This window comes from Aspergillus welwitschiae, assembly GCF_003344945.1.
Source record: "Aspergillus welwitschiae strain CBS 139.54b unplaced genomic scaffold BDQ94scaffold_18, whole genome shotgun sequence".
In the NCBI taxonomy this organism is placed as follows: domain Eukaryota; kingdom Fungi; phylum Ascomycota; class Eurotiomycetes; order Eurotiales; family Aspergillaceae; genus Aspergillus; species Aspergillus welwitschiae.
Genome location: NW_020798712.1, coordinates 596,189 through 616,216, shown reverse-complemented (window position 1 = coordinate 616,216; position 20,028 = coordinate 596,189). Strand labels below are relative to the sequence as shown.

The window sequence follows — 20,028 nt, the reverse complement described above, 5'->3', positions numbered from 1 at the left end:
GCGACTCCCCCGCTCACGGCACACTTCCCCTCACCCGTCTGATGTACTACCACCACTCCCACCAGGGTTGGTCTGGTGACTACCCTCGTCAACAATCGTGGGGACAACCCCCGCCATCATCCTATCCTTACCCGTAAGCCTCTTCGCCAGGAAGTCCATGCGCAAATGACCCCCTAACCAGCCTCTCCAGATACTCGTCCAACGCGCAATACCAACCTCCTCCTGGCCCACCCCCGACTTCGCATTACGCACCGCCGCCCGGCCCCCCGCCATCTCACTACTATCCTCCCCCGGGTAGTTACCCGTCCCCGGCACCTTCTCCTTACTACGGCCAGCACCATACCCGTACGCCGCCCCCTCAATCATCCTCGCCTCATCAACGGTCTTATCACAGTAAGAGAGTTCTTCCATATCAATATGTGACTCAAGCCATATTAACTTCATCTAGACCACTCGCCGTCATGGGGTCAGAACCTCCCGCCCCGCCCGCCTCAGGAGTCGCAGCACTTTGGCAGGGGCGCCCCATCCAATTACCGCTTCCAGTATTCCAACTGTACCGGTCGGCGTAAAGCCCTCCTAATTGGTATTAATTACATCGGACAGCCAAACCAGCTGCGCGGGTGTATCAACGATGTGACCAACATGTCAACCTTTCTGAACGAGAAGTATGGGTATCGGAGGGAGGACATGGTCATCCTCACGGATGATCAGAAAAACCCGATGAGTATACCCAACAAGGCCAATATCCTTAGGGCCATGCAATGGCTGGTGAAGGACGCGCAGCCCAACGACTCTCTCTTCATCCATTTTTCGGGACATGGTGGTCGTACACCCGACCTTGATGGTGACGAGGAAGACGGTAAGGCGCACCCGAGGAAATTAAGAAGATTGTTACTGACATCTCAGGCTACGATGATGTTATTTACCCGCTCGACTACCGCACCGCAGGACATATCGTGGATGATGATATGCACGCCATCATGTAAGCAACCCTTCGTGATTTCCCTCCTCGTCAATACTGACAGTCCAGGGTTCGTCCACTACGCCCCGGTGTCCGTCTAACCGCCATTTTTGACTCTTGCCACTCTGGAACCGCACTCGATCTCCCCTACGTCTATTCCACGCAAGGTATTCTGAAGGAACCCAACCTGGCTAAGGAAGCAGCGATGGACCTATTCAGCGCCATCAACTCCTACGGCAAAGGCGATCTCAGCAGTGTCGCGCAAACTGCTATTGGCTTTTTCAAGAAGGCCGCCAACGGCGACACGGCGCGCCAACGGACTGTCATGACAAAGACCTCGCCCGCCGACGTGGTCATGTTCTCCGGCTCCAAGGACACCCAAACCTCGTAAGTAGCCCTATCCACCGATTTCATCTCTCGTTCACCTACTTACTATCAACCTATAGTGCGGATACATTCCAAGACGGTGAAGCCCGCGGAGCCCTGAGCTGGGCTTTTATCAAAACCTTGCAGCAACGGCCAAACCAGAGCTACCTGCAATTGCTCAACTCGATCCGCAATGAACTGGAGGGGAAATATACGCAGAAGCCGCAGCTGAGCTGCAGTCATCCATTAGGTATGTGCAATACATCACTAGTTCCTCCGAGGACGGAGATTGACTAACTGATTGCCGGTTAGATACCAATTTGCTTTTTGTGATGTGAGACGATCACGCAACACGATGCATAGCGAGAGGTGATTTTTGGTCCATACTTTACATGTGCATATATAAACTCTCAAACTATGGAGTTTCGGAATTTTCATTTTTATCATGACAGTATTGAATGAATGAGGTATTACATATTTACTGTACACAATGAAACCACGGGGGTGGAAATACTCCGAACGCTATTGATGCTATAAACTTACTGTGCTCCCTTGTACCTGTCTGAACTTCAAACACTCCAGCTACGCCACCAACACTTCCCAAGCCACATTTATCAGACTCAGAAAATAGTTCCTTGGCGATTCTATATGGCCACCACTTTTAGGCAACACAACAACCACATACCATACAGCTCCATTGTATTACACTATGCATCTTCCAGATATACCAACTATTGAGTATCATAGCCATACACGTACCAAGTACTAGTATGTCACGTCATTTAATTACCTGGCGAATAATCCCCACTAAAACCCCCAGATCACATATACACAGGTAGATGGTAGATATATGGATGCCAATATTCTCCGTACCCCAACTAATTATTGAATAAATGTTAATATTATTACCTAACAGAATTAACAGATCTTGACTGAACTAGCGATCTATATTCCCCCTTTTTGGTGATTCGCACGCCTTGCTTGAGATCTGTCATGTCTGGGGTCAGATCATAAATATCTTGGGAGTCCGTGTGGGGTGAGTAAGCGGATACAAGTACTCCGTACTAGTTAATTAATTAGGGGTTAGATGTGATAGGTTATATTGGGGTTCCATGTCGGTATTACTTGGTTACTTGCTTACTTACTAGGAAGGGGGATTTTTGTTATAAGTAGTTGTTGAGGTTGGGTAGTGGGTCCAGGTAGTGGTATTATAACGAGTAGGGTGAAGTAAATACTATTCAGTGTAGATCTATTTATATAGTCTTTGTGATGGGTTGTGCTATGCTGAGTGGTAATAGTATCGTGTGTAGGTTTGATACTATATAGCAGTATACTCTGTTGCTCTATGTATAATATACAAGTAGTAAGTGAGTACTAAACTCGCGACTGTCGTAGTAATGTTGGTTAACTACCAAGCAACTAACATATACACAAGTAGTACTAATTACACGGTAGTAGTTATTCCTTCGACACTGAACTACTCACTACTACTAGTATTTCCAAGAGTCTAAAGTATCAGCCTATTGTGGCTGAGCAAGCACCTCCCATCATGATGTCTAAGACACCTGCTGTTTGATTCAGGTATATATAGCAATAACCACCACCAGTACTACTACTACTATAAATGGCCTCTTTGTATGCACATATATGCCGGGCAGTTTAATGTAGTATTGACGTACATACTGCTTCGGCTAACTGTTACAGTAGCAGTCGCAGAAGTTAATTAAATACACCCCCTCCCCTCCCGGAGATTTATGCATATCTGCCTACTTTCTTCCTAGTATTCAGCATCTAAGGGTATTGATAATATGCAGGCAAATTCTTCGAGTTACTGGGGGTATAAGCAGATAATATATGTACAGCCTTACATATGGATGAATGGATAGAAAAATGATCATTGATTTCAACTATGTATGTAGTATATCTTGGTTGCCCTGTGTATGATTAATTAATTTGAGAGTATTTCCCATACGAGGTAATTTCTCAGTATGAAGAATTACAAAAGTAAGATACAGACATAATGCCAGCAATCTCCGCTGCGGCCCCCTGTTTCAGTCTGTTTCTCTTGGCAAGGGTGTTTGTTCAGTGGGTTGCCGTCGGGCTGATGTTCGTCTTACTCAGTGGGAGGGTGGGGTCGGGTTTTCCGGGTCCTCATTTCGTATACCATGAACTAAGTATCTAGTCTAATTTACGGGATAGGGGATTGTGAAGATTTTGCACTCGAGTAACGAAATTGATTAGTAGTTTACTACAATAGGGGCTGAGGATATCGGGATTATCGGCACGTAGTAGTCTCTACTGCTAATCTATCAGATGCAAATTGAACTCCACTATATCTGACTCGATGTCGTCCGTGGCTGGGTCGGGTGGGGAACTCTGAGTAAGTAAGGCTGGTGCGTGATCTGCGCTGTTGTATAACGCTAGAAAATCTCAGATGAGATGAGATGAGATGAGATGAAATGGCTGGGCGTTGAGGGGTTTTGTTTGCTGTGTTGGTTGTTGGTTGTACCGAGGATGGGGCAGAGGTGACATCGATGGTAGATACTTGGTTAGGCGATGTAGTACAGAACCCACCAAGAATAGTATACTGAATCCCGGTTGCGGTGAGCTTCTTTGAACAAAATAGATCGTTCTTGTCAAGGGAGCTGTGCTTGCGCCGTTTGGTGGAGTACAGTGTGCCGGTAAATCTCTGCAATGGTTCCTGCACTTAGCTTGTGGATAAGGGTAATATAATCTCTTGGCTGGCGAGATAGTATATTCGTGTGGACTGGGTTGGGTTCGCAGGGTCCGAACTTCTCATCTCAGATTCGTTATGCCGTGTCTCGAACGACGGCTCGTACAATGGCTCATTTAATAATGCCATGCACTTTGGTCGCCAAACATGCCTAATTAGAGCTCTAGTCGCCTCGGCAGAGAGCTGAAAGTAGCTGGATGCTGCGGCAGATAATGTGCGTCTCGTTTGCATTCTCCCGGACAGAAAAGCGAAGGGTCAAGACAACTGATACCAGCCTTTGCTGCATCATTCGCTAGCCTCCATTGCGCAAGGTCTATTGCTGCATTTTTAGTGTCAATGAGCATATATGATCAGACATATTCCAGAGCATCATTCAACCGCAAGATCGAAGAACTGAGTTCACTAGTTAGCTCACAAGAACGATCTGAGCAGTCCAAAATCAACCGCAATCGATGCTTGGTACTGTGTAGGGTGCAATATCAGTGTGACCCATCTGATCCACTCAGGCGGGATCGTGGCTAGATCCGAGATTTGTAAACAACCCGTAGCGCTTGTTGCGACTCGCGAGGGTATGGAGCATGACGGGCCAGGCCAGATCCGAGGTCAGTCGCAACCCACAGGATCTGAAAGTAATCTCGCCACTTGATATACGGAACAATGTGCGATGCGAAACAAGTAACGCGTCATTCGCGCCTGCGCTTTGTCCAAGGCTCCATCGGAGGTCGGAAGATGCGCAGAAAAGCGTTGACTAAGGTGGAGATCCGGAGCGGTGGCTGTACGGCACATCGCATAGCCGTAAGACGGAACTAGCAGGCTAGCTGGCTGGCTGGAGGTAAAGTATTATACTTCTGCCTGGTGACAACAAACCAATGTCGTGTCAAAAAATCATTCCGTATTCTCGGGGAAAAGGACTCAACATGACCGCTCGGTTGATCTGCCCGAGTCCACTTGCTGAAAAACTCTGACCAGCGATCCTCACAAATGACAAAGCTTGGTATTGATGCAGGTGAGACATCGGAAAAGGCGTGATGGCTGAGGTGGTGCTTGCGCAGACTTCCATGACTCGGAAGGCGATGAAAGGCAGGCTGTGTGAGAAGCAGAGGAACAGAAATAGTATCCACCACCACTTCGTACTGCATGGGATCCAAGCTCAGTCGGAGCCGGAGTTGGTTTCCGAGTTGAGTAATGAATGACCAGCGCTCATGGCACTTACCGTCTCTAGACTGCATTCATTGAGACAGCAAAGGAAGCTGTAGCGACTCGCGCAACAGAGGCACTGAAAATTGGTAATCACACCATCCGAGTCTATGGGGACAACGTAATGCCAAAACAGTAACAAAGATAATTACTGATTTAACAATACTATGGTACTGCGGTTCCATTGAGCCGCAGATATCATGTCAATAAGGTGCCGTGATCGGCGAACCACGGCTGATCGGGGCTATTAAAGTTGAGTGAAAAAAAATGTCCAGCTGGCTGCCGTGGCAGCTTGGCCCGCTGCCATTGGCAAATGCGTCCAGACATGGCCCCAGTTGGCTTTTTCTAAATGGGACGCCAGCAGCCGCTCCTTCGGGTTCAGGACGGCGTCCACCCAGCAGATTTTAAACCAACCACAAAGCGCCTAAAACTATTTATTATTTATTTTTCAGGGCAAATGCAAGATTGCCAATTTCCCCGGAGCGATTCATGAACAGGGGGGCCACACCCTTGAAGCTCATTTCCTTAAAATTTCTTGGCCTTGAGATATTACTGCTTCGGGGATAGTAAGCACTATACGAGTAAGTTAGCGAGGGAGTGGGAGCTCGCTAGAAAACCTCAGACCTTCCCTCCTAGGCCAAAGTCAGTTACGAGCGGGACGGAGTCACGCCTACATCGCAGGCCAATCCCTGTGCAATGCTACGCACATGCCCGTGTCCGGACCCACCCGCAGCAGCCGTGAGGACCCGATGAGATCATGGCCCAGCCCCGATTTAGCGCTAGTGGCTGCATCTGATTCGTCGATGCTGATGGATGGAGCTGGATGGAGTGGAGGGTGTTTCACCTTGCAGGCAACGGGCAATGTGGCTGGCTCTGCACCTCCACGCTAAGCCCGTTAGTTCTGGCCCTTTCTGGGTCATAGTGCAGCCCGTGGGTTTTACACAGATTATTATTGTTTATTGCTGCTTTACGAGAGAGGCAAAGAGAAGAAAAAAACACAGAGTCAGTGCCTACTTAGGCCGTGGTGTTCTGACTCTCCTACTAGGGGGTCTCCGCCCCCCGTTATATGACCCCATTAACCCATTAGCCCATTAACTTATGTCACTATGCATGTATGCACCTCGTATGAATGTATCCTGCAAGTCTCCAATACGGAAGCTTTACCATCCATAAGTACTTCCCAGTATGCAAGTAGGGAGCAGTAGTTGTAGACGGCTCTCTCGACTAGTGGACAGAAATCTCGCCATTCCGACCGGACTGTCTCTGATTATTGATGCCTACAGAGTAACAATAACCGACACAGTTGCCTTTCCAAAACATACACACATACACAAAGAGAGAGCAGATCCAATCGTACCGCATTGGCTAATCCGCAGTGTCCGGTGGGATGATACTACTAGTAAAGTCGTTGTCGTGGAGCATGGGTCCATGGGCCGCAGTCGTGTGCATCATCCGCGTACGTATCGATCCATAACGGCATAACCCCCCATACGCAGGCGCTGCACAAGCGATGCTCCAATGCATGTTTCATCTTGATATCTATCCATAGAAACAGCTGAATGCCAGCCATCAACCTGTCAATCCTCTGCTGGATTTCGTTGGTGGACGCCTCAATCGCCGCGTCATCCCCCAGAAGTGACGGCGGTTGGTTCACTCCAATCGGCTGGGTTCCTAGGAACGGCAAACGGCGAGCCGAGCGGTTAGGAGGACAAGGATCTGATATGGATGGAAGGCAGTCGAAGGACAATTAGCAGGATCTCGATCAGGAGTAGTTGAAATGTTCCGTACCGTAGTTTTTCTAGTGAGGAGACCAGAGAAATTGGAGCTGGTCCACCATCCACGGAGTTCTCCAGCACTTTCGGAGCACCACCGGAGTGGGAGGGAGGGGAGAGGAGAGATGGAACCAAGCGATGCAAAAGTCTGGTTCAGTCAAACTAGACTGTACAGACACAAACACACGCTGTCTCCTCTTTCTGCGCCATCGCAACAAAGAATGGCAACAAAGGGCCAACATACGATCGGTACGGGTTACACGGGAATACGCCGCAGGAAAAAAAAAGTCCCCCCCAGGTAAGGTATCCATTGTGTCTGTAATAAGCCAGTGAATACTCCGCGAGTCCCCACTTTTTCTCTCCTAGTGCTTGGGAGCTATAATTATAGTCCTGTATTAAGTATTTTTTAACCCCCATCCCATCCCATCCCTACACCGAGATCAGACGAACCGTCTGACTTGTCTGGAGTTGGACTAACCACCACCCGATTCTCTCGTTTCTTTTCCACCCCCTGCCGCTCTATCATCAGTCTTTTCTTCCCTCGATCATCTTCAGCCTCCGCGGCATTGCCTTGAATATACTTGCATTCCCACTCCCCCCAACTACTACTCCTCCTATATCCTCTTACCCCGGAGTATCTATTTACTATCGTTTCCGCCTAGTCCTATCCCACCCTCAACCTGTTCCTAGTATACAACCCACCACATTCGAAAGAATATGTTGACCTCCTCGTCAACCGACTCCTCTCGCTCCTCCTTCTCCGGCAGCCCCGTCTCGCAACACCCTCCTCACCATCAAGTATGGTTTCCTCCTGCTCCCCGCCGCCGTCCGGAACACTACAAGATCCCCCGCTACTACTCGACCCCCGTGAGGGAAGATGTCCCGGACTCGACCCCTCTGCAAATGTACGGCTTGGAGGAGCGCGCGCCATCCATTGCTGAGAAGCCAAAGCTCCTGCGTCGCTTTTCCCACGCCCTCGACGACATCAAGGAAGACTTGACCCTCCAGCCCAGCAGCGAGAAGATTCGGAGCAAGCGTCGCCAGTCCATCTTCGGGATAGATGAAATCCCGGGATCGAGCGGTTCGATCTCCTCGCCTTCTATGGATGTGCCTGTTGCGGCCGAACCACGGCCCCCGAGGTCCCGTCCCCTCTCGATACTCGCCTCCGAGCCCTCCAGGAGGCTAAGTCGGCGGTTTTCCATTTTCGGATCGAAACGGTCAAAGAAGTTGACACCGGGTCAGGCCGGGAGTATCTCGCAGCCCAATTTGATCGGGGCATCGACTCAGATATAATCTCATCATCGACTCTCGAAATTGCATCATTGTCACCATCGCTATCGCCATTATCCTAATTGATCGACACGACGAGGGTTAATACACATAGACGCCGACAGCCGCCCCCCGCACATACATCACCACAAGTACCAACATAACCGACCCATCCCAACCCAAGCATGCAACCCACGAACCCAAACCGCATCTTTATAATCGGAGTTCAGCACGGCGCGGCGAGCATCATTCGATCCTTTGATCTATAATACCAGTCAAAAGTCCTTCCTTCCATCACTTCTTCAATTCTCTCATACAATCATCTCCATACCTTCCTTATTGGGTCCATTTCTTTTCAATATTGAATACATTTTTCAAATTCTCATTTTCAATTCCCATTTACAAGGTTGGGTTTCCGCATTAGCTCGGTGTTCGGTGTTAAGTTTATCTTGCTTTGAGTTTTTGTTTGATTTTACCTCGGTATGCAGGTTTCCGTTCTGCTTCACATTCTTCATTTGCTTCCCTTACAAGCAGAAGACGAATCGCAATTGCACTTCCGACCAAAACACGTATTTATATACATACCCTTCCTTACCTCACACCTCCCGGTGGTCGGGTATACTTCTGTATATAGATCATGTATATATACATTGATTGATGATCATACATTTCCACTGCATGGGCGGCATTGTATAGCCTTTCGTCCCCACCAAAACAAAAATTAAAGTTCTTTATACACACCTGCATCAATAAACAAAAGAGTTCCAAAGAACTACTACTCACTGCAGTAATAGTAGTAGTCAGTCACCTTGCTGTATAGCACACTAAGAATAGAAGTAGAACAGTTCATCGTATCCGCCCACACTCACGCCAGGCACAACCAATCAACCCCGTATTTAACCCATGTACCTGCATGCAACCAACTTATCACTATCACAGTTAGTTGCCTAGTTTTATCGTTATCATTATCATTTATCATTATCGTAAATTACCCCTCCGCGCTTAACCGTAAATTGCACCTCGTTATCGCTATCGCGACATACTAGTTAGTATCTTATCCTGTCGTATTGAAATAGGATCTGGTGGGGTGATAGTAAGTACATAGTAAGTTGCTAAATAGTATAGTAGTATTGCAGATGGAATATTGTTGCAGCTAAAATAACATCATAACGTGTTCATTAATCATGGAGTAACTCTCCTAGGTAAGTAAGTAACTAGTAGGTAACCTGTAAAGTAAGTAAGTAAGTAGTAAGTGGGGAAAGGAACAAGTGACAAGGGTCTCTGCCTTGTTTTTTTCCTTTTTCCCCTCACGGTTTAAATCCAAGCCAATACTTGGTTTAGTTGCCCTGCAATTCCGGGATTTCCGGGGAACGAAACGAAGGAAGTTTACCTTACCTTCCCAAATTTATTCTAGGCGAAAGAAAACAGAAGGGGAGGAGGGAGAAGAAGGTACCAGAACAATGCTGTGCCTAAGCGCCGGGAAGTGCAGGGGTGATGCTCTAGTGTTAGGGAGACAAGTTCGGTTGCACGAATGGATGAATGACTCGGCTATCCCCAGATCACTACTAGTTGGTTAACTAACTAACTGGTTGCTTCTGGAATACGTACATACCTGGAGACTCGATACTTGCCGGCATACTCTGTCTCCGAGTACCAGGGAAAGTAAAGTGGGACAGTGGTGTCGTACAGATGGGCGAAATTGGAAAAGGGGCGGTTAGTAGTACTTAGTCCTTCCCTGTTTAATTTCCGGTTTTGATCTTCTGGCTGTTAAATGGCTTAGTCTTGGTACATAGGGAGTTAAGTGGACTAGGCTAGTAACTGTCCGGGCGTTATTGGGAGGGGTCAAGCTTTTGGTTTGAAATGAATTATGACACCATAAATAAATAATCTATGGGAGTGAAAGGGATGAATGTCGAAATGAGGGGGTTAATCAAGTACTAAGTAGGTAAGTGCTACTCCACTGTAGGGAAGTGGCTGAATTGGTTTGGACTCCGCCGACCGTCAAGCCCGAAAGGAAGAATAGATTAATTTCGAATAGATAGATTAATAGACAGGAGTGGTGGTGGTAGTAGCCAATCGAAGTAAAAACAATCAGAACAAAATGGAGTAAGTACCTGTACCTACAGTAATAATAAATGATATAATATGTATGTGCTCGCCAATCAGAAAAATTGCAGTTCAACCAACGCAGAGAATCAGCCTGTCAAGAAGGGATGAGTAGATAGGATAAAAGAAAGTAAACCGAGGTGTAAAGCAGACTGAAGAGACAAATCCAAAAAGGGAAAATACAACACCCGACCCCGCCCAGAGATAAATGAACCGCAAATATACACCACGCACTCCTCTCTAATCAAAGAAGAAATAATTGTATGGAGATGATAGATATCCTCTATCTCATCAACGGTCCCATCCAATCTATCAGTCATATTGGTCCCGTGCTCCCACCCCGAGATGATCAATGATGTCAGATGCCCTTTTCCTAGCTGAGGCCATTTATAGCGTCACACTCTCCAGATCTCGCACCATCACGGACATTTGTGCCCGCTTGGCTGCCTCTGCGACGAGACTGAAGTCTCGCAAGAATGGTGCTGTCGCCGTTGGACCGCCCGACCCAGTGACTTGGTGGGGGTAGGTGTCCGCTGCAGGCTGAGCCATCGTTGTAGTAGCAGCAGCAGAGGTTTGTGAAATATCGGTGAGGTTTTGTTGCTCGCTGGCGTTTGCAGTTGGGTGTTGAGATTGAAGCTGCATCTGGGCGGTTTGGCTGTTGACTGCTGCTGCGGCGGCGGCGGCTGCGAGACCCAGGGTGTTCTGAGGTTGTGATGAATATCCCGGAGAGACTTGTACGGTGGATTGAGGTTGGTTGAAGGGAGTAAGAGTGCGAGACGAGCCGTCCATGGTGTGGTTTCTATATATCTATGGTGGAGGAGAGGCGGTGGTGATAAGGACGATATCGATTTGAGAGTCTATGAGGGCGGCAGCGATCACGATGGAAAGGGAGCGACAAGGGAGCAAAAGGCTAGGCTCAGCTGGCGGGATGAGATCGCAGTCCAGGCGTAGAGAAGGTATCGTTGAGTGGACTGATTCGGTGGAGTCGTTAGTCGCCTTAGCCTGATCGCTGGCGTATAGAAGATGGCGTGATGAGAGAGAAGAAAGAGGGAAAAGAGGCCGGCAGAAGAGAAAGAAGAAAAAGCGCCAGCCAGCAAAGGAAAAGTAGCAACACGTGGGGCTCGTCCCAGAAGGCCGCGGTATGACGTCCGGCAAGGCTAAAGGCTGATAAGTGGAATTTCCACGAACGGATGACGCTGAACCGGAAAGTGAGGGACGGTCGCGATAGTCACAGATAGTCGGGGCGCCGCGATCAATTGGTCGGAGTCGTACTTTTGGGACGCAAGGTCAATCAGGCGATAATATACTGGAAGTTAGCGAGGGAGGGGGAAAGGGCAATCATCGAGCTAGTCAAGCGGAGATCAATTCAGTTGACGATGATCGACAATCCCCGTCGCGAGGAGCTGAAACTATCAGACTATCAGAACTACTAATGATCTCTCTAGTTACTTTACTGTTGCATTTCTATTGAAAAGCAACCAAAGCAACCAGGCCGACCACAAAAATTTCGCGAAAAGGTAACGCCGATAATTACCCGGCCGGTATGCGAGGCGGTCTCTCCGCCCGACCCCACGCGGGGTTTGCCTCAGAGATGCAGGTACCGTGACCGTATTACGCGGCGATGCCTCGGCTGAATGTCACGTGAGGTCAGGTGACTACCCTCTTGCTCAGTCACCTGCGCTAGTCCCCTTGCGGTATTCCCCCACCACGAAAAAGACTCCACTTAGGATTCGCATTCGAGAATTCATTATTCGGTGCGCATCACCGCCCCATCGCCCATCATGCGACATTCTTATCCTCATCAGATCGATCTGTTCATCAGCTGGAGCTAGGCTCACATCTGATCACTATGGCGGAAGAGGACAATTTCGACACGGGGGCTATGTTCGAGGACCCCGAGGGCTTCTACGAACCCGAGCCCGAGCCCACCTTTGCAGAGCATCACATGCTCTCCGGCCAAAAAGTGCGCGTGCGCCTCGTTGGTAGCCATCCTCTTTACGTACGGCACTCTTGGTACCTCATGTTTCACCCGGCTTCACTCATTAACCGCTCATTCTAGGGAAACCTCCTCTGGAACGCCGGCCGAACCAGCTCCCACTACATCGAAGAACGCGCCAGCACACTAATCGAGGGGAAGGATGTCCTCGAAATCGGTGCCGCCGCCGGTGTCCCGAGTATTGTCAGTGCCATTCTGGGCGCCCGCACAAGCGTAATGACCGACTACCCAGACCTGGATCTCGTCGGAAACATGCGCTACAATGCCTCATTGGCTGCTCCTCAGATCGCGAACCCTGGCTCCCTCCACGTTGATGGATATAAATGGGGAAACCCGGTTGAGCCGCTGCTTGCGTACCTGCCCGCTGGTGCGACGGGCTTTGATGTGCTCATCATGGCAGATGTGGTGTACAGTCATCGGGAGCATCCGAATCTGATCAAGACGATGCGGGAGACCATGAAGCGGACCAAGGAGGCTGTGGCGTTGGTGATCTTTACGCCGTATGAGCCATGGCTGTTGCCCAAGACGGAGAAGTTTTTCCCGCTGGCGGAAGAGAGTGGCTTTAAAGTAACGAAGGTTTTTGAGAAGCTTATGGATGAGGTGTTGTTCGAGAATGACCCAGGTGTAAGTGTTGTTACTCCAAGTGGTGGATTGGTAATCTTGCTAATACACTCTAGGATGAACGTCTAAGAAGGACGGTCTTTGGATATGAGATCCGCTGGGCAGACGAGGAGTTGAATTAGCACACTGGTGTTGGAAAATGGATGAGCTTATGAGTCATGACTCGGTTTGAGACGTGTAGACAAATAGATGTGCCTACAATAAAAAGTCGATTATTTTAGCGATCAAATACAAACATAGACTTGACAATATCTGCTTCAGAGTGAGCATACCTGAAAGTAGACAATCTTGTGCTTGTTCCAACTGTATAGAGCAGTCAGTCACATGGACCCCACCGAGCCGCCCCGCGCAAAAATAACTTCCAACGATTCCATCTCCGCCGCAAATCCACAGCGCAACATCGCCAACCAACATTGACAGTTGATCGCGCCCCTTCCCTCTCATCATGCCGGTATGTTTGCTCGACCTCATGCAATAGACCCGCATTAACCAATCACAGCTCATAGTATTGACCGGCTACCCCTGCTCCGGCCTCACCTACCGCGCCCACCAACTCGCAACGCAGCTCGAAGAGACCCAAACCGAGCTCTTCAACACCGGCGCTCTCCCCTCCTCGAAACCCCGCTACAAGATCCACGTTGTGCCTACTCATGATCCCTCCCATCCGCGAACCGTTTACGACCATGCCCGCACAGAAAAGGAGACACGGGGCGTGGCATATGCGCGGGCGAAGCGCGCCCTCGGCAAGGACAGCTTCGTGATTCTCGACGGAATGAACTACATCAAAGGATACCGTTATCAGCTGTGGTGTGAGGCGAAGGCACTGGGAACAACATGTTGCGTGGTATGCTATGCTATGCTCTCCTCCACCAGCCCCTGAACAACCAGCAAGCAACACACGCACTAACACAATCACCAGGTCCACGTCGGCACACCCATCGACCAATGCGTCGCAAACAACGAGGCTCGACTCCGCCGTCAACAAGGCACAGACAATAGTAACGAGGACAACTCCAATCCTAACGCCGAAGCGACACCATCCACCACCGAACCCACCTCCGACCAAGAAGACCCCTACCCCCCGGAACTCCTCAACAACCTCATCTTCCGCTACGAAGAACCCAGCATCCACAGCCGCTGGGACAAGCCCCTCTTCACCGTCCCCTGGACCGACGCATCCCCCCCAATCGCCGAAATCTGGACAGCCCTAACCGGCATCCCGCACCCTTCGGCAACAACAACCCCCGAGCCCGCCTCCATCTCAAACCTCACCTCAGCCCTCAATACCACCTCTCTCTCCTCAGCAGCAAGCACCACGACCACAACAGCTAACCCCTCCACATTCCGCACCAACCGTCCCAAAATCAAACCCCACCAAGCAACCGCCCTCCCCGCCGCCACAGACTCCACAGCCCTCTACAACATGGAAAAGCGCACCTCAGCCATCGTCTCCGCCATCCGCACCTTCACGCTCTCCAACCCCTCCGCTGAAGCCGCCCTCGCGCAGAGCCAAGACGGCAGCAGCAGCAGCAGTGGACGGGGAATAACCATCCCCGTCCCGGAGGCGTCCACGCCCGTTTATGTTCCGGCGCATGTGGCGACGTCCGGCACGACGGATGAATTAGCCGGCGCGGGCGGCATCCTGGCGCTGCCGAGACTGCAGCGGTTGAGGAGGCAGTGGATTGCGTTGAATCGGGCGTATGTGCAGGGGGCGCATGCGTCGAGTAAGGGCGGGTTGAGTGCGGAGCAGGTTCCTGATGCGTTTGTGAGGTTTTTGAATGCGGAGTTTGGGGCGGAGAGTGACTAGATAACGCCCTATTTTCTTAGTTTTGAATTTTACTGGTGTGGTTTGTTTGTGATGAGGGGTTGGGTGTATACGCCCTCTTCTCTCGTCAAGGCGAGTCGTTGGTTAGGGAGGGGCTTATATTCAGTGGTGTGATAGAGACGGGCGGGAAAAGTTTTGATAGAAGCGTGTGTTTTGGAAGTATTTAGAGAGCGTTTTTTTCGTTATGGGTTACTTTAATGCCTGCTGCAAATAACGTCTAGCTACAGAGCCTACTACTAGGCTACTTTTGACATACGTACTGTATGAATGATGATCGGCGAGTGCCTCTGTATTGAAGAGAGCTTCTCGAATCTGGGTATTTATTGTATTTTTCAAATAGACAACCGAAACTTACAGCCTTAAAGTGTGGGAACGTTGATAGTAAGAAGAATGGCAAAACTTTTGTGTCCCTGCAATGGCAGGGAAGTAGAAAACTGAAGACAATGACCCTCGAAAACAGGAGCAGTCAAGCTATATCCAAAGCGGGGATTCAAGAATCCAGAATAAAAGTGCAGGAGAAACAGAAGATATTCACAGACAACATGCACGTATGAACTCCCAATACATAAATAATGGCAGGCCTCCTGTTCCACGACCTGCACCTATACATGAACGAAACCCGTCATCTATATCCATGTCCAAAACCCAAAACCCATATACAAAACCGTCGTCCCTGTATTTCCAATTCGCCCCGTTCCCATCCTTTTTTCTTCTCTCTGGTCGACCTCTTTGAAACACAGGCCCGAGATGAAGGTCGATGCTTAGCATCAACACCCATAAAGAAAACAGCAAGCAAAACCATGTCCATCAGCAAAAGATACATAGAAATTGAACAAAAAAGTTTTACAGAACCATGCGCAGCAAGCTGCGCGTACATGAAGTGTAAACTGTCGCAAGACAATGAGGAAGAAAGGAGGAGGCATCTCCTATCCGACCGCCCAGAGCTGTCGTCCCCAATCAATGCTTCCACCACACCAGCCTACACCGTAGTGAGTCCGGTAATGTCTGGAAGATGCTCCTCCAGATGATGGGATCAAGTCCGCATCACCGAGGGTGAAGCCGCGTAATGCGTCGTGGACGCATTGTGGCTGGAGCGGGGAGCTCTCCGGGCAGCCGCAGGAGGCCAGGGGATCCTTTGGAATGAAATAAGAAATCCAACCGGTGGTGAGAGAATAGTCTTTCACGGACGCTTTCCATGAAACTTCGATCCATCACGGCTCTTTCCCGTTACCATAAGATCCTTCCTATGAGAGCCATCAAGCACTCGGCGATCCCTGGGGAGATAAATTTTAAAAAAGGACTTCACATGATCGTCTCGGTGAAGCATTCAAGCAGGAAGGCCGTGAGCGATCTGGGCCGCAGCCTGGCTGGCTTCAATGTGGCGATAGTTAAGTCCAAGTGTAATGAGCTCCTGAAGGCTGGCATTGACCTTCTCATGCATGGAAGAATCCTGGGGCGTGATGTTGGTGAGTTCCTCGAGCAGCCGGGACCGGCAGTTGTAGTAGTTTCTCTCCGCATTCTGGAGTCTCTGGTTGTGATGAGCAGAAGTCTGCTGGGCAGCCTTGAGCGGGTTGGTCTGGGACTGGGTGGAACGAGTGCGCTTCATGGTGGGGGCTCCAGTGACACCAGCAACTCTGCGCTTGCGTCCGCCCGTCTCCTTCTTCTTGGCCGGTCCAGTAGTGGGGGAAGCATCCGGGGAGCTGTGCCTGTCAGAAGAGGCAAAGTCGTGCACACGTCGCATGTGGTCGAACAGATTCCATCTGCGGGGGAATCCGTAACCAGGGACCGACCTGTCACAACCCTCAAACAGGCACAGGTGGGGGTTGTCTCCGTGACCGTGGAATCCATGGGCTTCGCGCTCGTGGCGGAAAAGGCATGCGTTCGAAGAGAACTGCAGCTGAGCATCCATGCAGGCGGCCACCTTGCAGCGGTATGGCTTCAAGTGGGAGTCCAAGTATTTGCTGTTACACGATTAGTTTGAGTCCATCATAGGAATGTTGGGGTTTGACTCACTGATAGGCGCACTTCTGGGTAGTCGGAGGGTGGTTGCAGGGCTTCTCTCCGTTGGCGAAGGGGCAGTAGTACTTTCCATCATTGTGAGTAGGCAGGGAGTAGTAAGGGTGATCCCGGGGGTTCCGAAGATCAGAGCCCTCCTTGGCCTTTTGGCGGAGCGTTTCCTTGACCGGCAGGGGTGGGAAGAATTCAGGATCCTGCTTGACCTGGGTCTGGGACATGGAAGTCTGCAGGGCTGGCCTACGTGCATTCTTAGTAGCCCGAATGGTTCTAATCAAGTCAGATTCACTGTTCGAGGCTGCAGGTGCGACGGAGGAATACTAACCTGTTGGGGTCCTGTTCACTCAAGGGGGGAGTGAGGGGGAACAATGGGTCTCCTAGGTTGATTCCATGGCTTCCAACGGGAGTGGTTGTAACATCTTTGAGCATAGCATCTTCATGGCTCATGAAGGTGGGGTATCCAGAAGCAGAGCAAGAAGAAGTAACAGAAACATCATTACTGGCGTCAGACAAGGGAGGAGAAACAGGCACTGATTGGAACATGCCGGTGGTATACTGATCCATGGATGATCCGTGGTAGTTCATCGAGTTCCACGCCTCATTGCCGGCCAGGTGGCCGTCATCCGCATGAGAGCTGTGGCTGGAGAGAGTATCATCAGGAGTGCAAGAGGACTGGGTACCATTCTGGCCATAAACTTCATTATCAAAGGCAGAGAGGTCAACCAATGAGGAGTAGTGGTTGAAGTCATGTGCATGGGAGAAATCCAGGTCATTTTGTTCAGTCACATCCTGGATGCCTGAGAAATCGGATCCGGCGTGATGATACATTACATCACTGGGGCCAACGGTCGATGGCAGCAGTTGCTGGGAGAAAGAGAAAGAGAGCATCTGGACTTCCGGGGACTCTGGTTTGGACATCGCACCACTGTCAAGTGCATCCACGTCGCTCAGAGACCACCCCTTCAAGTCATTGGGGGTTCCGTGGTTGGGGTGTGTGCTTGAACACAAGGAGAAATTGTCCTGGCTCGAAAGTTCATCATCCTGGATTCCTCTGGAGGCCATGTTGGGGATCCCTGGGATCATTTGGTTTTGTCTCGGCTGAGACAAGTGGTCCATAGTGTGCAAAGATGACTGGGACAAAGACATGTTCTCTGGGTCGTTCTTGATCTTGGTGGACATTGTGTGTGGGGTGTGTGTTCTATGACCAGACAAGCTGGAAGACAAAAGGCAAGCACTAGAAAGGAACTAAAAGTCAGTACATCTACACCTAAATGCTATTGCAACAATGACAAGAAAGTGAACGATGGTCTGCATCTGGGATCCATGTCGAGCAAAGGGCCTATAATCAGTCAGATAAATCATTCATGCAAGCTTCAAGGTCGAGGCACACCAACCAATAAGGTGTCGTGTGTATATCACTCCAGGGAGGTTACCGCTCGGTCCAAGAGAAGGGGTGCGCGCTGTTGTTAATCCAGGAACAATTCTGAGGCAATGACCAGTAAAGCGATCGGCAAGAGCGGCAACATGTCCGTGGTGCTTGTTTCCAGTGTCAAAAGCTGCAGCTGCAGTCGATCGGGTCGTCTAGTTTTGGGTTAAGGTATCCATCCAGGGGTCCAGACTACAAAGGCTTCAAGTGAAAGATGCAACACATAAGTTGATCAATGGTTCAGTCCATTAGATGTCGAGGTCCAGCGATGATTTGATCGAAAAATCCAAGGTCGGAGTTCATTGTGTCATTGCTATTTCCAAAGACGGTTTCTAAATCCAGAACGGGAGTCCAAATCGGGGAACGGAGAAAACAGGCCAACAAAAAGGGGTCCAAGGCAAATGTCCAATCTCCCACTAGGCTTAGTGAGGAGAGATCCGGGTGGTTCCAGGCAGAAAGGATAGTCCAGGGGTAATCGAGAATTGAGTGTGCAACATTAAACAACACTCAAGAGTGTCCAGTCACACAGCGGCTGCTGTGGACGAGCAAATGAATTCCACGGTAACATGTTTTTCGTCAATCCGTCGCTTCGACGGAAGAATCCAGCGGAAGCAAAGAGATTCAAGAGTCCAGGGGTCCTCTATACTGCTGTTGTCGTTGAATGGTGTGGTCGAGAAGTAGGTTCCACGAGTTTCGAAATGCAAACAATCGCAGAAAGGGAAAAACGGAAAAAGCAGAAAAAATCAAAGCAAACAGACGAAAGGAGATTGATGAGGGGACTACCTGTTATTGTGTTGCCGTATACTCAGACTAAAGCCTGGGAGGAGCGAAAAACAAAACAAAGCAAGCAAATCCTATCCAGGATACGGACTGGGTTTCCAGAAGGGCAGTTCAAGGGTTAATCTAGCCAGGTGGGGAAGGCAAGTAGTTTCTTTTCTTTTCCAAGATCCACGGGTTGGACACTTGTAGGAACAGAGAAAGAACAAAAGAGTCAAGCAAGTAGTCAAGCCTTGAGAGCAAGTGGAAATGGGATAGTGGTAGGCAAGTAAGCTGATTTGACTGTGACAAATCTAGCACAAGTAGTATGGAGGGGTAATGTGTGTATTTTGGAAGTGTGAGTGTGTGAGAGAGTATGTGTGTGTGGAGTAAGAATAGAAGAGCAATGGAAGGTAAAAAGGGGGGGTATCTCGGGTCGTTGGGTATCAAGAGTGGGCAAAGTCGGATTTCTTCTTTGAGTCTGGTGTGATGATGATGAGGAGAATAGGAAAGGTCGAGAAGAATTCCATCTGGAGGGGAAAGGACGGCCTTTTAGAGGCGAGGAAACAGGCTGGAGCCGTCGTTCAGGAGGCCAGGCGTGGGGGGCCATCGGAGGAGACGGTGCGTCCAAGCGTGTGCCGGAGGCGCATGCTTGCTGCAGCCGGCTGCCTCACTGACCCTATCGAGCATGATGATTTGGCGCTGCGAGACATGGCGGTGATAGTGGTGCAGCGCCAGGTGGTGTTGTCCGGTCCCTCTCTGCCAATGATTCTCGGAAGTCACCCATCTTGACGGGGCTTGACGTGGCCGGTGGGTGGATGTAAATGGATGTATCTGATAGTCTCATTTGGCAACGGCACCACCCGGGCAATTGCTCAATCTAGCGGTGAGGCGGGCCTCACCCGTCCTCCACTTATCTCAGGGGTCTGATTGGTGGTCAGGGGGAAGATGGGCTGCAGTGTTGCATCACCGGCAGCAAAGCCCCT

General features: G+C 49.9%; 8 protein-coding genes across 8 annotated transcripts; 5 read left to right on the top strand and 3 right to left on the bottom strand.

Annotated features, from left to right (window-relative positions):
• Nucleotides 1–41: 41 nt before the first annotated feature.
• BDQ94DRAFT_159921 (caspase family protein) lies at nucleotides 42–1,624 on the top strand (the record flags this gene model as incomplete). Its single annotated transcript, XM_026769135.1, has 6 exons — nucleotides 42–133; nucleotides 191–393; nucleotides 449–859; nucleotides 907–982; nucleotides 1,031–1,348; nucleotides 1,408–1,624. The coding sequence occupies 6 exons, from the start codon at nucleotides 42–44 to the stop codon at nucleotides 1,622–1,624; spliced, it is 1,317 nt and encodes a 438-aa protein (XP_026625825.1).
• A 3,257-nt stretch (nucleotides 1,625–4,881) lies between these two features.
• BDQ94DRAFT_145060 (uncharacterized protein) lies at nucleotides 4,882–5,610 on the bottom strand. Its single transcript, XM_026766568.1, has one exon. It carries the CDS (start codon nucleotides 5,119–5,121, stop codon nucleotides 4,939–4,941), a length of 183 nt encoding a protein of 60 aa, XP_026625824.1. The 5' UTR covers nucleotides 5,122–5,610; the 3' UTR covers nucleotides 4,882–4,938.
• A 1,052-nt stretch (nucleotides 5,611–6,662) lies between these two features.
• BDQ94DRAFT_145059 (uncharacterized protein) lies at nucleotides 6,663–7,019 on the top strand. Its single transcript, XM_026766567.1, has one exon. The coding sequence runs from the start codon at nucleotides 6,818–6,820 to the stop codon at nucleotides 7,007–7,009; it is 192 nt and encodes a 63-aa protein (XP_026625823.1). The 5' UTR covers nucleotides 6,663–6,817; the 3' UTR covers nucleotides 7,010–7,019.
• A 386-nt stretch (nucleotides 7,020–7,405) lies between these two features.
• BDQ94DRAFT_41026 (uncharacterized protein) lies at nucleotides 7,406–8,552 on the top strand. The gene has a single exon (XM_026775699.1). It carries the CDS (start codon nucleotides 7,748–7,750, stop codon nucleotides 8,321–8,323), a length of 576 nt encoding a protein of 191 aa, XP_026625822.1. The 5' UTR covers nucleotides 7,406–7,747; the 3' UTR covers nucleotides 8,324–8,552.
• Nucleotides 8,553–10,255: 1,703 nt separating this feature from the next.
• BDQ94DRAFT_145057 (uncharacterized protein) lies at nucleotides 10,256–11,903 on the bottom strand. The gene has a single exon (XM_026766566.1). It carries the CDS (start codon nucleotides 11,192–11,194, stop codon nucleotides 10,793–10,795), a length of 402 nt encoding a protein of 133 aa, XP_026625821.1. The 5' UTR covers nucleotides 11,195–11,903; the 3' UTR covers nucleotides 10,256–10,792.
• A 351-nt stretch (nucleotides 11,904–12,254) lies between these two features.
• On the top strand, nucleotides 12,255–13,144 carry efm7 (putative nicotinamide N-methyltransferase Nnt1; the record flags this gene model as incomplete). Its single annotated transcript, XM_026771618.1, has 3 exons — nucleotides 12,255–12,404; nucleotides 12,465–13,025; nucleotides 13,079–13,144. The coding sequence occupies 3 exons, from the start codon at nucleotides 12,255–12,257 to the stop codon at nucleotides 13,142–13,144; spliced, it is 777 nt and encodes a 258-aa protein (XP_026625820.1).
• Nucleotides 13,145–13,420: 276 nt separating this feature from the next.
• On the top strand, nucleotides 13,421–15,051 carry BDQ94DRAFT_41001 (putative RNA polymerase II Elongator complex associated protein Kti12). The gene is made up of 3 exons (XM_026775698.1): nucleotides 13,421–13,473; nucleotides 13,522–13,866; nucleotides 13,942–15,051. The coding sequence occupies exons 1-3, from the start codon at nucleotides 13,468–13,470 to the stop codon at nucleotides 14,827–14,829; spliced, it is 1,239 nt and encodes a 412-aa protein (XP_026625819.1). The 5' UTR covers nucleotides 13,421–13,467; the 3' UTR covers nucleotides 14,830–15,051.
• A 973-nt stretch (nucleotides 15,052–16,024) lies between these two features.
• Nucleotides 16,025–18,473, bottom strand: BDQ94DRAFT_40983 (putative C2H2 finger domain protein). Its single transcript, XM_026775697.1, has 4 exons — nucleotides 18,255–18,473; nucleotides 17,186–18,199; nucleotides 16,861–17,130; nucleotides 16,025–16,808 (listed from the first exon to the last, which is right to left on the bottom strand). The coding sequence occupies exons 2-4, from the start codon at nucleotides 18,037–18,039 to the stop codon at nucleotides 16,175–16,177; spliced, it is 1,758 nt and encodes a 585-aa protein (XP_026625818.1). The 5' UTR covers nucleotides 18,040–18,199; nucleotides 18,255–18,473; the 3' UTR covers nucleotides 16,025–16,174.
• Nucleotides 18,474–20,028: the final 1,555 nt, after the last annotated feature.